The following is a 14348-nucleotide window of genomic DNA, read 5'->3' on the forward strand; positions in this document are numbered from 1 at the left end:
CCTGGACCCTGAACCCTGAACCCTGGACCCTGGACCCTGAACCCTGAACCCTGGACCCTGAACCCTGAACCCTAGACCCTAGACCCTAGGCCCTAGGCCCTAGGCCCTAAGCCCTAGGCCCTAGACCCTAAGCCCTAAGCCCTAAGCCCTAAGCCCTAAGCCCTAAGCCCTAAGACCTAAGCCCTCAACCCTAAGCCCTAAGCCCTAAACCCTAAACCATCAACCATCAACCCTAAACCCTAAACCCTCAACCATCAACCCTAAACCCTCAACCCTCAACCCTCAACCCTAAACCCTCAACCCTCAACCCTCAACCCTAAACCCTCAACCCTAAACCCTCAACCATAAACCCTAAACCCTAAGCCCTAAGCCCTAAGCCCTAAGCCCTAAGCCCTAAGCCCTAAGCCCTAAAACCCTAAACCCCTAAACCTTAAACCCCTAAACCCCTAACCCTAAACCCTAAACCCCTAAAACCCTAAACCCCAGACCCTAGACCCCAGACCCTAGACCCCAGACCCTAAAACCCTAAAACCCTAGACCCCAGACCCTAGACCCTAGACCCCAGACCCCAGACCCCAGACCCCAGACCCCAGACCCTAGACCCTAGACCCTAGACCCTAGACCCTGAACCCTAGACCCTAGACCCTAGACCCTAGACCCTGAACCCTAGACCCTAGACCCTGAACCCTGAACCCTGAACCCTGAACCCTGAACCCTGAGCCCTAAGCCATAAGCCCTAAGCCCTAAGCCCTAAGCCCTAAGCCCTAAGCCCTAAGCCCTAAGCCCTAAGCCCTAACCCCTAAACCCTAAGCCCTAACCCCTAACCCCTAAACCCTAAACCCTAAACCCTAAACCCTAAACCCTAAACCCTAAACCCTAACCCCTAAACCATGAACCCTGAACCCCAAACCCTGAACCCTGAACCCTGAACCCCAAACCCCAAACCCCAAACCCTGAACCCCAAACCCTAAACCCCAGACCCCAAACCCCAAACCCCAAACCCCAAACCCCAAACCCCAAACCCAAACAATTGCCAAAGGTCCCTTTGTTGCTGAGCTTGTTCCTCTTGGCTTCTTTGAATTTGTGAATATTGCCCAGAGATTCCTTCCAAAGCGGCTTGGAGTTGATTCATGTTCAAGGTATTGGTTTCTTCCATTTCTTGAGGCTCCTCCTCCTGTCTTGCTTCTTTCCTTTTCTTTTTTCTTGCTAAAGGTTGCCTCTCCAATTGGGTCGTGGTGACAAATTCTAGTCTTTCCTTGGTGAGAGCCTTTCCAATAGATACTATGTCAGTTTCGTCAAATTCTTCCAGAGGCACTCCAGCTTCTTCACATAAGCGCAGAATCGTACTGGGATATCCTAGCCAGCTGTCTTGCTTGACCTTCTCGGCTATGTCAATGATGTTTTTGGCTATGATTTCTCCCACATTGATCTCCCCTCCTTTCATTATGCAGTGGATTATTATTGCTCTATTTGCTGTCACTTCAGAATTATTTGAAGTAGGAATTAATGATCTCCTCACTATGTCATGCCATCCTTTTGCTTGAGGTATGAGATCGCCTCTCCTGAGTTTGAGTGGTTGTTTTTGTGAATCCAACACCCAATCCGTGCCTACTCTACACAAGTCACTTAGCACATCCACATATCTTGGATCATTTTCAACCTTTTTCTCATAGCTGGCTTGTTTGAACCGTTTTGGTTTGATCTTTAGAACCCTATTGATGGTGTTTGGACTAAAGTCAACAGTCACCCCTCTTACATAGCTCATGTACGGCTCTTCATCATCAAATTCTCTTATTACATTGGTGTAGAACTCATGGATGAGAACCATGCTCACTTCTTGAGGTTGGTTACAGAGAAGCTCCCATCCCCTCTTTCTAATTATTTTTTGTATCTCAGAGTATTCCTCCCTTCTTAGCTTGAAAGGTAACTCCGGGACAACGTCTTTTTCTGCCATCCAACTAAAGATGCGCTCATTGTGTTTGGATTTGAATCTTCTTCTATCAAATGTGTTTTGTTCTTCATCTTCTATGGGTTGCTTGTCCTTTCCCTTCCTAGCTCTTGATGATGAAGCCATTGAGGTTCAGTTGCAAGGGTCGGATCTTCCAACCAACACCAAACTTAGAAGAATGCTTGTCCTCAAGCATAGGAACGGTTACGAAGGAAGATAAGAAGGATAGGTCCACAAGGTAAGAAATGCAAGCTTGAAAATGATTGTGAAGGGGTGTGAAGGGGAGATGGTTCGGGTAGGCTATGGGAAATGGTGCATCATGAGTCTTGCTTAGCAATTCTTAAGATCAAAGCCAAAATTTGTGAAACACAGATGTACAAAAGGTGAGTGTGATTTCGGTTGATGTGTGGTGATGGGTAATGGTATATATAGGAGTGAGGACAAAGTGAAGTTTGATGGTTGTTGTTGGAGTGTTTTAACGTCATATTTATGGTGGGGGAGTGGTTTTGATGGTTGGTCATAGCATGGGGAGCATGCTTCTTCGTGCCCAATGCATGTTGAGTTGCTTTTTTCCAATGCACAAAATTCAAGACTCATGTGACTTCCTTTTCCTTGTGTATCCGTGAAAACTATAGAAGACTATACATAACTCTAGAAAATTATACATAACTCTAGAAAACCCTAGAAAATCCTAAAAATCTTAGGAAACACTCAAAAATCCTAGAAAACCGTACAAAACCCTAAAAAACCCTAGAAAATCCTAGAAAAATTATAGAAAAATTCAAGAAAATCCAAAAAAAATCTAGAAAACCTAAAAAATCATAAAAAATAATAGAAAACATTAGAAAATCTTAGAAAATCCTAGAAAACCCAAGAAAATTCTAGAAAACCATAGAAAGACCCTAGACAAACCTTAGAAAATTCTAGATAAGCCTAAAAAAACCTAGAAAAATCCTAAAAAACCCTAGAAAATACCTAAGAAACCCTAGAAAAACCCTAAAAAATTCTAGAAAATACTAGAAAAATCTTAGAAAATCCTGAAAACCCCTAGAAAACTCTAGAAAACCTTAGAACACTCTAAAACCCCTAGAAAAAGCTAAAAACCCTAGAAAACCATAGAAAAATCCTAGAAAACCCTAAAAAACCCTAGAAAATATTAGAAAAACCATAGAAAAATCCTAGAAAACCCTATAAAACCCTTGAAAATTCTAGAAAAATCTTAGGAAACCCTAAAAAACCCTGAAAAATACTAGTAAACCCTAGAAAACCCTAAAACCCCCTAGAAAATACTAAAAAACCATAGAAAAATCTAGAAAATCCTTGAAAATCCTTGAAAAACCCTTGAAAACTCTAAAAACTCTAGAAAATTCTAGATAACCCTAGAGAACCCTAGAAAAACCCTAGAAGATCCTAAAAAACCCTAAAAACCTATAAAAATCTAGAAAAATCATAGGAAACCCTACAAAACCCTGAAAACCCCTAGAAAATCTCAGAAAAACTCTAGAAAACTATAGAAAAACCCTAAGAAACCCTAGAAAACACTAAAAAACACTAGAAGAATCCTAGAAAACCTTAGAAAATCCTAAGAAATTCTAAAAAATCCTAGAAAATCCTAGAGAACCTTAGAAAATCCTAGAAAACCCTAAAAAATTCTAAAAACCCTTGAAAACCATAGATAATCCTAGAAAAATCCTATAAAACCATAGAAAACTCTAGAAAAACCCTAGAAAAATCCTGAAAAACCCTAGAAAACACAAAAAAATATCTAGAAAACACAAAAAAAAATTAGAAAAACCTAGAAAATCCTAAAAAATCCTAGAAAACCATTGAAAATACTAAAAAATCCTAGAAAACTCTAGAAAACCCTAGAAAATCCTAAAAAAACCTAAGGAACCCGAGAAAACCGTAGAAAATCCTATATAACACTAGAAAACCGTAAAAAATCCTAGAAAATTCTAGATAACCCAGAAAAACCTTAGAAAAACCATAGACAATCCTAAAAAACCCCTATAAAACCCTAGAAAACCTTAGGAAACCCTAAGAAATCCTAGAAAATCCTAAAAACCCAAGAAAATCCTAGAAAAACTCTAGAAAAACCTAGAAAACCCTAGAAAAACCCTAGGAAGCCCTACAAAACCCTGAAAACCCCGAGAAAAGTCTAGAAAACCTTAGAAAAACCATAAAAAACCATAGAAAATCCTAAGAAACCCTAGAAAACACTAGAAAACACTAGAAGAATCCTAGAAAATCTTACAAAACCTTAGAAAATCCTAAAAAATCCTAGAAAATCCTAGAAAACTCTAAAAAATCCTAGAAAATCCTAGAAAATCGTAGAAAATCCAAGTAAACCCTAGAAAACCTTAGAAAAATCTAGAAAATCCTAAAAGATCATAGAAAAATCCTAGGAAACCCTAGAAAACCCTGAAAAATCCTAGAGAATCCTAGAAAACACAAAACACCAAGAAAAACCTAAAAATCCCTAGAAAACCCTAAAAAACTCGAGAAAAAACTCTTGAAAACTCTAGAAAAACTATGTAAAACCTGAAAAATCTTTGGAAAACCCTAGAAAACACAAGAAAACCCTAAAAAATCCTAGAAAATCATAGAAAAACCCTAGAAAACTCTAGACAACTCTAATGAAACCTTGAAAATACTAGAAAATCCTAAAAAAATCTAGAAAACCCTAGATAACCCAGAAAACAAAAAAAACCTAGAAAAACCCGAGAAAATCCTAAAAAACCTTAGAAAATCTCAGAAAACCCTAAGAAAACCCTAAATAACCCTAGAAAATCCTAGGAAAACCTAGAAAACCCTAGAAAACCCAGAAAAAACCATAGAAAAACCTAGAAAACCCTTGAAATCCTAAAAAACCGTAAGAAACCCTAGAAAATCCCGAAAAATCCAAGAAGACCGTAGAACACCCTAAAAAATTCTAGAAAACCTTAGAAAATCCTAGAAAAACTTTAGAAAATCCTAGAAAATCCTAAAAACCCTAGAAAACCATAGAAGAACCCTAGAGAACACTAGAAAACCCTAGAAAAACCTAGAAAATCCTAGAAAACTGTAGAAAACCCTAAAAATTCTAGGAAACCCTAGAAAACCCTAAAAAAATCCAAGAAAAATACCAGAAAATCCAAGAAAAATCTAGGAAACACAAGAAACCCTAAAAAACCTTAGAAAATCCAAAAAAATCCTAGAAAACCATAGAAAAACCCTAGAAAATCCTAGAAAAATCCTAAAAAATTGTAGAAAATACGAGAAAAATCCTAAAAAATCTTAGAAAATCCTGAAAAATCCTAAAAAATTCTAAAAAACCCTAGAAAATCCTAGAAAACCCTAGAAAATCCTAGAAAAATACTAAAATACCCTGAAAACCCAAAACTCTAAAAAAATCCTAGAAAATTCTAGATAACCCTAGAAAATCCTAGAAACACCCTAGAAAAAGCTAGAAAAACTCTAAAAACCCAAGAAAAACCTAGAAAACCCTAAAAAACACTAGGAAACCTTGGATAACCCTAGAAAACCATACAAAACCCTAGGAAACCTTGGAAAACCCCTAGGAAACCCTGAAAAAACCCTAGGAAACTTTAGAAAATCTAAAAAAACCCTAAAAACACCTAAAACCCTAGAAAATCTAAAAAAAATCTGAAAACCCCTAAAAACCCTAGAAAACCCTAGCAAACCCTAGAAAACCCTAGATAATCATAGATAAACCCTAGAAAATCTTAGAAAACCCTACAAAACCTGAGAAAACCCTAGAAAACCCCTAAAAATCTTAGAAAAACCTAGAAAAATCTAGAAAATCTTAGAAAATTCTAGAAAAACCCTAGAAAATCGTAGAAAATCCTTAAAAACCCTAGAAAATCCTAAAATCCCTAGAAAATCCTAAAAAACCTAGAAAACTCTAGAAAAACTTTGAAAAGCCATAAAAACCTTGGAAAACCCTAGAAAATCTAGAAAGCCCTTGAAAACCCTAAAAAACCCTAGAGAATCCTAGAAAACCCTCGAAAATTCTAGAAAATACTTGAAAACACTAAAATACACTAGGATATCCTAGAAACCCTTAAAAAACCCTAGAAAACTGTAGAAAACCTTACGAAATCCTTGAAAACCCAAAAAACAACCCTAGAAAATCCTAGAAACCCCTAGAAAATCCTTAAAAATTCTAGAAAACCCTAAAAAATCCTATAAAACCCTTAAAAAAATACTAGAAAATCCTAGAAAAATCTAGAAAACTCTAGAAAATCCTAAAAAACCTAAAAAACTGTAAAAAAAACCCTAGAAAAACCATAGAAAACCCTACATAACTCTAGAAAACCCTAGAAAAACCTAGAAAACCCCTAGGTAATCCTAGAAAACCTTAGAGAACCCTAAAAAATTCTAGAAAAATCTTAAAATATCTAGAAAATCCTAAAAAACCCTAGAAAACCCTAAAAACCCTGGAAAACCCTAGAAAACTCTAAAAAAACTTAAAAATCCTAGAAAAGCCTAGAAAAAACCTAGAGAACTCTAGAAAACTTTAGAAAATCTTAAAAACCCTAGAAAACCATAGAAAAAACTTGGAAAACCCTAGAAGACTCTAGAATACCCTTGAAAATCTTAGAAAAATGCTAGAAACCCTAAAAAATCCTAGAAAAACTCTAGAAACCCCTTAAAAACCCTAGTAAATCCCAGAAAACCCTAGGAAAACCCAAGGAAACCCAAGAAAACCCTAAAAATCCTAGAAAACCCTAGAAAACCTTAGAAAAATCTTAGGAAAACCCAAAAAACCCTAAGAAACCCTAGAAAATCCTTGGAAATCCTAGAAAACTCTAGAAAATCCTAGAAAACCATAGAAAAACCCTTGGAAACCTTTAAAAACCCTGAAAACTCCTAGAAAACCCTAAAAATCCTAGAAAAACCTAGAAAATCCTAGAAAAACCTAGAAAAATCAAACCCTAGAAAACCCTAAAAAATCTTAGAAAACCTTTGATAACCCTAGAAAACCATACAAAATCCTAGAAAATCCTAGAAAAACCCTTAGAAACTCTAGAAAACCCTAAAAAGCCCTAAAAATAGTAGAAAACCCTAAAAAACTCAAGAAAACCCTAAAAAACCCTAGAAAATCTTAGGAAACCCTAGAAAATCCTAAAAATTTCTAGAAAACCATTGAATAACCCTAGAAAATCCTAGAAAACGTTAGCAAAATTCTAAAAATCCTAGAAAACCCTAGAATAACCTAAAAACCTCTAAAAAACCATAGAAAAATCTTATAAAACCCAAGATAACTCTAAAAACTCTAGAGAACCCTAGAAAACTCTAAAAAACCCTAAAAACCTTTGAAAAAATCTAAAAGACGCTGGAAAACAATAGAAAACTCTAAAAAACCCTAGAAAAATGCTAAAAAACCTAGAAAACCCTAGAGAAATCTAGAAAATCCTAAAAAATCCTAAAAAATCCTAAAAAAATCCTTAAAAACCCTAGAAATACCCTAGAAAATCCTAGAAGAATCCTAGGAGACCATAGAGAATCCTAGGAAACCCTAAAAGCCCTAAAAAATCCTAGAAAATCCTACAAAATGCTAGAAAAACCTAGAAAATCTTAGGAACCCTTAGAAAACCCTAAAAATCCTAGGAAAAACTAGAAAATCCTAAAAACCTAGAAAATGCGAAAAAATCCTAGAAAAACTTAGGAAGCGCTAGAAAACCCTAAAAACTCTAGGAAACCCTAAAAACTCCAGAAAAGCCTAGAAAAACCCTAAATAACCCTTGAAAATCCTGAAAAACCTCTAGAAAACCTTAAAAAATCCTAGAAAACCTTAGAAACACACTAGAAAACCCTAGATAACCCCTAGAAAACCCTAGAAAATCTTAAAAAAAGCCTAGAAAATCCCTAAAAAAATCCTAAAAAATCCTAAAATATCCAAGAAAAGCCTAGAAAACCCAAAAAATCCCAAAAAAAAATCACAAAAAAAATCTAGAAAACCTTCAAAAATCCAAGAAAATCCTAAAAAATCCTAGAAAAACTTTGAAAATTCCTAAAAAACCCTGGAAAACCTTAGAAAACTCAAGAAAAATCTTAGAAAACCCTAAAAAAAATCTAAAAAATCCTAGATAACACAGAAAACCCTAGAAAAACCCTAAAAAAAACCCTAGAACATACTAAAATACCCTAGAAAATACTAAAATACCTTGAAAAATCCTATAAAACCTTAGAAAAACCTAGAGAATCCTGAAAAACCCTAAAAAAATCCTAAGAAACCCTAGAAAACGTTAGAAAATACTAGAGAAATCCTAGAAAACCTTAGAAAACCATAAAAAAATCCTATAAAACCCTAGAAAATCTTAGAAATTCTAAAAAACTCTAGAAAACCCTAGAAAGCCGTAAGAAACCCTGAAAACCCTAGAAAAATCCTAGATAACCCTAGGAAAACCCTAGATAATCCTAAAAACCCTAGAAAAAATCTTAGAAAATACTAAAATACCCTAGATAATGCTAGAAAACCCTAAATTAGGCGCACATGCTCGTCACCATTGAGCCAAAACAGACGAAACCGAAAAACTCCATTTCCCATCTGTGCTAGCATCATATACCCCAGCCTTCCGATCTCTTTTCTCTTGCTACCACCAACACTACTCAATATCGGACTATTCAGCTCGAACAAAGAACTTACTCGCTGAGTACATAACAGAATGAGATTTTTACACTCAAATATCACTCTATTATCACTGGTTTTCATATGGCAGTTGCCAATTGGGATACACACTTACAACCAAATATCCAATACTACTGGACATTTTGATTTATTTTCGAAAGAAAAAATAGAGGAGTAGTGAAATGTGTGTGAACAATACAAAGGGTTATACATCCTTTTATAGCTACTGAAAATTTGTCATTAAATATCTCGTTTATACTGTACTCATCATAATTATTCATGTATCTCATTTACAGTATAAACAAATTAATACTACACATATTTCGTTTACACACTATAAACGAAATATACACGTTTTCTATTATGTCTTACATAAGATGCATTTTGGTAAAAATGCTACAAATTATCTATTTCGATAAATAAAATATTTATTTTATTTATTTAAAAAAATTTCCAATTCTAAAATCCCTCCCCGTCCCCCTCCAAAAAAAAAACAAAAAATTTCATATCAGGCATTTTGATCTCCAATAATTTTTTATTTACTATAAGTCCTCAAATATTATTTTTATTGGACAAATTAATTGTTCTATTGTTTTGAAGAAAAAACATTTGACTTATAATTATATATTTTGAAACTTGTCCTATAATAAAAAATTTTAGAGACTTATTTATTCAATACACATTAAAATTTAATTAAAGGCGATCCAAAAACTAATCTGTCCGACTAAAATAATTCTTGAGGACTTTTAAAAAATAAAAATTTGTTGGAGACTAAAATATTTGATCCAAAATTTTTTAAGGACTAATTTGGATATTCAATCAAACAAAAACTAACCAATTATTTCTGTAAACAACTTCTCTAAAGTCTATAGTCCTACACTAAGCAGCTTCAGTCACCAGAGAAAAAAAAAAAAAAAAAAAACACTAACCAGCTTCAAAAGCTGTACAACCTCAATTGTACAGCATACACCTATTTTTAATTTAAACTCCATTTGCTTAACACGAACTCAGACTTGCTCGAGGGAAATTAAGAGACTACATTCATTCATCAGTAAGATCTTGGCAAACCCGAGGGACAGAATCGGTTAGATCTAGGTTAGACCATTCCATCTATAAGAGAACTCCAAGAGTTTTTTTTTTTTTTTTTTTTCATTTTTTTATAAGGAAGCTGCAAATTAAATTAATACACAGATAACAAAGAAACTGCTTTAATCCTTAGTCATGCCAAATCACATTTTTCCCTTTCTTTCTCGTAAGCTTCCTCCCCTCCTATAGTCAACCTCTGCATCAGAGCATGATAACCCCATCTGATATTTCCTGGAAATTCTGGATGATCCCAATTTCGAGAATATGTCCTCGTCATCCATGACAACATGGTTATCCGGTGTACTTAACCCAGAGCTGCTGTTACAATGCTCGTGCGATATTTGATCTGAAATTTGCAAGAAAGAAACATTTGATTACAGGTAGATAAAAAAATAAGCATGAAAAAGGTTGAAACAAAGATGGCACATCCTACTGAGCTAAATGCATTCTAACACAATCACCATCCATCTTTTATGGTCTTTTATGACAATCCAGATATAATATTTTACCACCTGAATGTAAAAACATGATTATTAATCATAAATACAGCCAAGCAAGGCTTTAGATACTGAGGCGAACCAAATCATATCATAATTAATCTATAAGTAATATGCTCTATATCCTTTTTTCCATTTTTGATGATTTCTCGAGATGTACGCAAACAGATCAAATTCTGGACCAGGAAATATTACAGCATACCTTTGTATCCTTGACATACTGTGATCTGATTACGTGCTTCCTTGATATCAGGACTTGCATCTAACCTAAGGCTTTTCAGACTCTGAAATGGCACTTGTGTCTCTTGAGCTTTGATTCCTTCTTTCATCAATGCATGTTCTATGCTTTCTTCCATTGTTGACTTACCGGTGGTGAAAGGCATCATGGTAAATGAGTCCTCTGTTACATCAGAAATCTCCACATACTGAGTGGTAGTAATGATCTCATCTGCACTGAAACCAAAGGATGCTCTGTAAGCTTCTATTTCTTCCACATCTTGCTTAGGACTTCTAGCATGCCTACTTTGATGTCCATTCCCACCAGTAGATTGAACATCTGAATCTTTGGAAACACTTAACCTCCCACCAGTATGAGGAAATGGAGGATTTTGGTCTAAATAGAATTGTGCATAGGTAGCAGGGCAAAAGAAATTTGTATCTTGGGATGCCATTGTGACACCATTAGTGTCATGGCCAGACAACCTCCCAGATGCAGTCCTTTGATATTTTCCATTCTCAGGAGATAGTGATGGATCCCACTGCGGGCGGAACTCACGTTCAGGAAAAGATGATGATAAACACTCACCAGAGTTCCTTGAGATTGGAGATTTAAGGCTACTGGCAGGACTTCCAGGGTAGAATGAATAAGTAGCTTGAAGATCATTTGCTGTGACATAGTTACTTTTAGCACCATTTTTTAGATCCACTGCAGACGATAGAAAATGAGCAAAAGGAACATCCGGGGAAGAGGGAGTTGTCAAGTGAGCCAACTCCGGTGGCGGAGTCAGAGGAGCAGTAGATGGCTCAGTAGTGAAATTAGAGAAGACTGGAGGAGAAACCAGTTGTGTTTCATGAGCATATGGTCCAGTAGCAAACATTGTGGATGAAGGACCACCAGGTGAATTAGCAGATAATGACAAGAAACAACTAGGTGACTGTGCAGTTGAAGGAAGGGCAGAATGTGTGAACGATGCTGGTGATGAAGGCGGAGCTAAAAGAGAAGGAGCGAGTCCCGTGGCTTGATTGGGCAACCCCACAACTTGAGGGCCATTGGGTTGAGTGGCTGATACATTACTCTCCGGAATGCGAGATGCAGGTACAATGCGCTTGCCGCCTTTCTGTGAACCAAAACATGAAAATGCACCCCAACATCCACCCCATCTCTTTCGCTGTCAATAAAAGTCAAGCAATATACTTAGGATTCAAGAAAGAAGAGATCAATAATGGGAAGATCTCAATATAGACAACCATATTTTAGAATTTCCATTTTTTTTAACCATTAGAGTGCATTTGGAACAACTAAAAATGAAAATGAATTGATTTTTTATTTAATCTCATGTTTGCAACCACATTATGATGACAAATGAATTGATTCAACCAATTGCATTCTCCATAATTCCTAATCATATAATTTTATATGATAGTTAGGACGAATTGATTTGATTTCAAGTACACAAATGCAAAAATGTGTTTTTTTTTTTCAAGAATCTCTGTCTCTCAATGTCAACATGTGCTAATTGAAGCTTACGCATACATTTAAGTAGTGTTTGTTTCCAAAGACTGGAAATGGGACTCAATATTGTATTTGGTGGCCAGAGACTAGAACTAAAAATTAGTCCTAGGGCACAAAATTTTAGTCTCTTCAATACCTCAAGAAAATGGAGACATATGGGATTGAAATTTCTGGAAACATATATTGAAACTTTAACATTTTCTTTAATAATGAAATATATTTTAGTAAATATTCTTATTTCATCTCCATATTTATCTTGAACCAAATATGATTTTAAGACATAACTCAATCTTGTACACTTTACACTAAACATAATACATAAACTTAATTTAGTCTCAATCAACCAGTCTCTATCTCCCTACGAAACACAACCTTAGTAATCACAACTTATGTTCTAGTATACTTAAATGCACAAACTAAATCCTCCAATTAAATAAGGAATATCTAGTTCAAATGTTCAGTTAGAATTTTAAATATCAACTTTGTCCCTTCTTTAACATGGAAATCAATCTAATCTCAAATGCATATTTGGACATCAACTTGATCCTTAAATCAATGGCTATTTTACAATATGATGGACAAAATTAGCATACATAAGTCTTGGAACGACTATCTTGAATTCTTGATGTGTCTGTATCTTTCCATGATTAATGTTGGCATTTGGTCCCTTTAAGACTCAACTTCTTGTCTATTTTCAAAATATCATTTCACTGTTAAAGAAATTACTAAATTAACATCCTATAATACATTGCAAAGTTAAACGAACTAGTGTCCCTTCAGCTACCTGATTCTAGTAATCTCACCCTCAGTATATACAAGACAATCTGGCCTTCAGATTTTTTGTGTATTTTCTTTTTTTCTTTTCCCCAGTTTTAACCCACACTCCAAATAATCAGAAGTCTCTTCTTCACAAACCATTTGTAATCTCAACCTCTCTAAGTTTCATCTTCACACAGTTCTCTTCATGTTCATCATTTAGTGAATCTATACCTGCATTGTCAGGCAGAAACTTTCTTGTGGAAACTTTTTCAGGATTTTTGGTGAACACTGGGTGCATCCTCACACCTAGAAGCTATGATTGTAATTTGTATGGCTGTACCAGTTCTTGCAGTTCTTTAGTGCCTGTGGTTGGAAGGAATGATATGTTTCCAAAGGTCCCTTCCTATTCATTGGACTCTCTGGATTAATAAAATTATAAACCCTTTCTTCGGACAGCTCCCGCAAATGTGATATAGATGTTCATTAACAACAAACTTATGCTGCTAAATATAAACTAGGCATAAAAAATATATATATAAATAAACAAATAATACAAGACAAAAAGACAAGTGCGTGTGATACTAGCAATGCAGATTTCGAGGGGGAGAAAAAAGCATCAAAGGATTTAAAGTACACCGTTCTTCACTCTCTTTTGGGGAAGGATTTCTCTACAAAGCTTCTACAAGATGATAAAATGTGGAAGCTTTGGAAACTAATAATTTAGCCCTCAGATCTCTCCAAGCTGAGTGCGTGGGGATGGAAATGAACCATTAAGAATAGGCTAGAAGGGGAAAAATAAATACAATATCCTCGTTTAACCTGAGATCTGAGAAAGAAACAGACTTATTAAAGTAAAAACAGTAATGAACAAACATAAGAAGGGATCCCCAATCTAGAACAAACCAAAATTGAAGTTAGGTTATATACTGAGAAGCTCAGATCTAACCCCCCCCCCCCAACCCACCAAAAAAAAAAAAAAACTGTACCACTCGCAAATATAGTACAAAGCGTGATCTTAAAATCAAATACGCGAAGATCAAAAGAAATAAAAACGATCCGCTAGAGTAAAGAGTTACCCTTTCATGCTGAGGAAATCGATTTTGCTCGGACCCCATTAGATAGAAGTAGCTGGAATGTGTGGCACTCCACTAGGGCTGTCAGGTCAGTTGTTGAGTTGGGGGCACTGGTGGCTCTGGCTTAAAACAAGATCATTCTCACATTTCTTCTACACTAGCTGACACCAAATACACTTTCGATGCCAAGAGAGGGAGAATATTAATTAATTTATGCTAACAATCAAAGGACAAAGAAAGACAAAAGCGAAAAGGATTGAAGTGTGATGAAGATAGAGAAAAAAAAAAAAGCAACAGAGGGACCGGGACAGAGGTGATGCTTCCTTTCTTTTCTTCTCTCTCTCTCTCTCTCTCTCTCTCTATATATATATATATATATATCGCTATCTCTCTGTATATATATTGGAGGGGGAGAAAGTGTTTGAAGGGGATATTATTATCGTTACTGTAAGTAAATCGCTAATTTTTTTTTTTATTATGGATTACAAATGTGTGTAAGTCATCCATTTTTTTTTGTTTTTTTTTTATAGTTCCTAAAAGATTATTTATTTTTTAAATTAGTTCACAAAAGATTTTTTTAGTTATATTAGTCTTTAAAAGGAAAAACACAAGTCAAATT

The 14348-nt window shown here is 35.4% G+C and overlaps 1 protein-coding gene across 1 annotated transcript; it reads right to left on the reverse strand.

Annotated features, from left to right (window-relative positions):
* Nucleotides 1-9601: 9601 nt before the first annotated feature.
* Nucleotides 9602-14100, reverse strand: LOC107645352 (hydroxyproline-rich glycoprotein family protein). The gene is made up of 3 exons (XM_016349360.3): nucleotides 13733-14100; nucleotides 10368-11553; nucleotides 9602-10014 (listed from the first exon to the last, which is right to left on the reverse strand). Exons 1-3 carry the CDS (start codon nucleotides 13769-13771, stop codon nucleotides 9812-9814), a joined length of 1428 nt encoding a protein of 475 aa, XP_016204846.1. The 5' UTR covers nucleotides 13772-14100; the 3' UTR covers nucleotides 9602-9811.
* Between the last annotated feature and the right edge of the window lie 248 nt (nucleotides 14101-14348).

This window comes from Arachis ipaensis, chromosome B6 (genome assembly GCF_059453495.1).
Source record: "Arachis ipaensis isolate K30076 ecotype BB chromosome B6, ASM5945349v1, whole genome shotgun sequence".
NCBI classification, from domain to species: domain Eukaryota; kingdom Viridiplantae; phylum Streptophyta; class Magnoliopsida; order Fabales; family Fabaceae; genus Arachis; species Arachis ipaensis.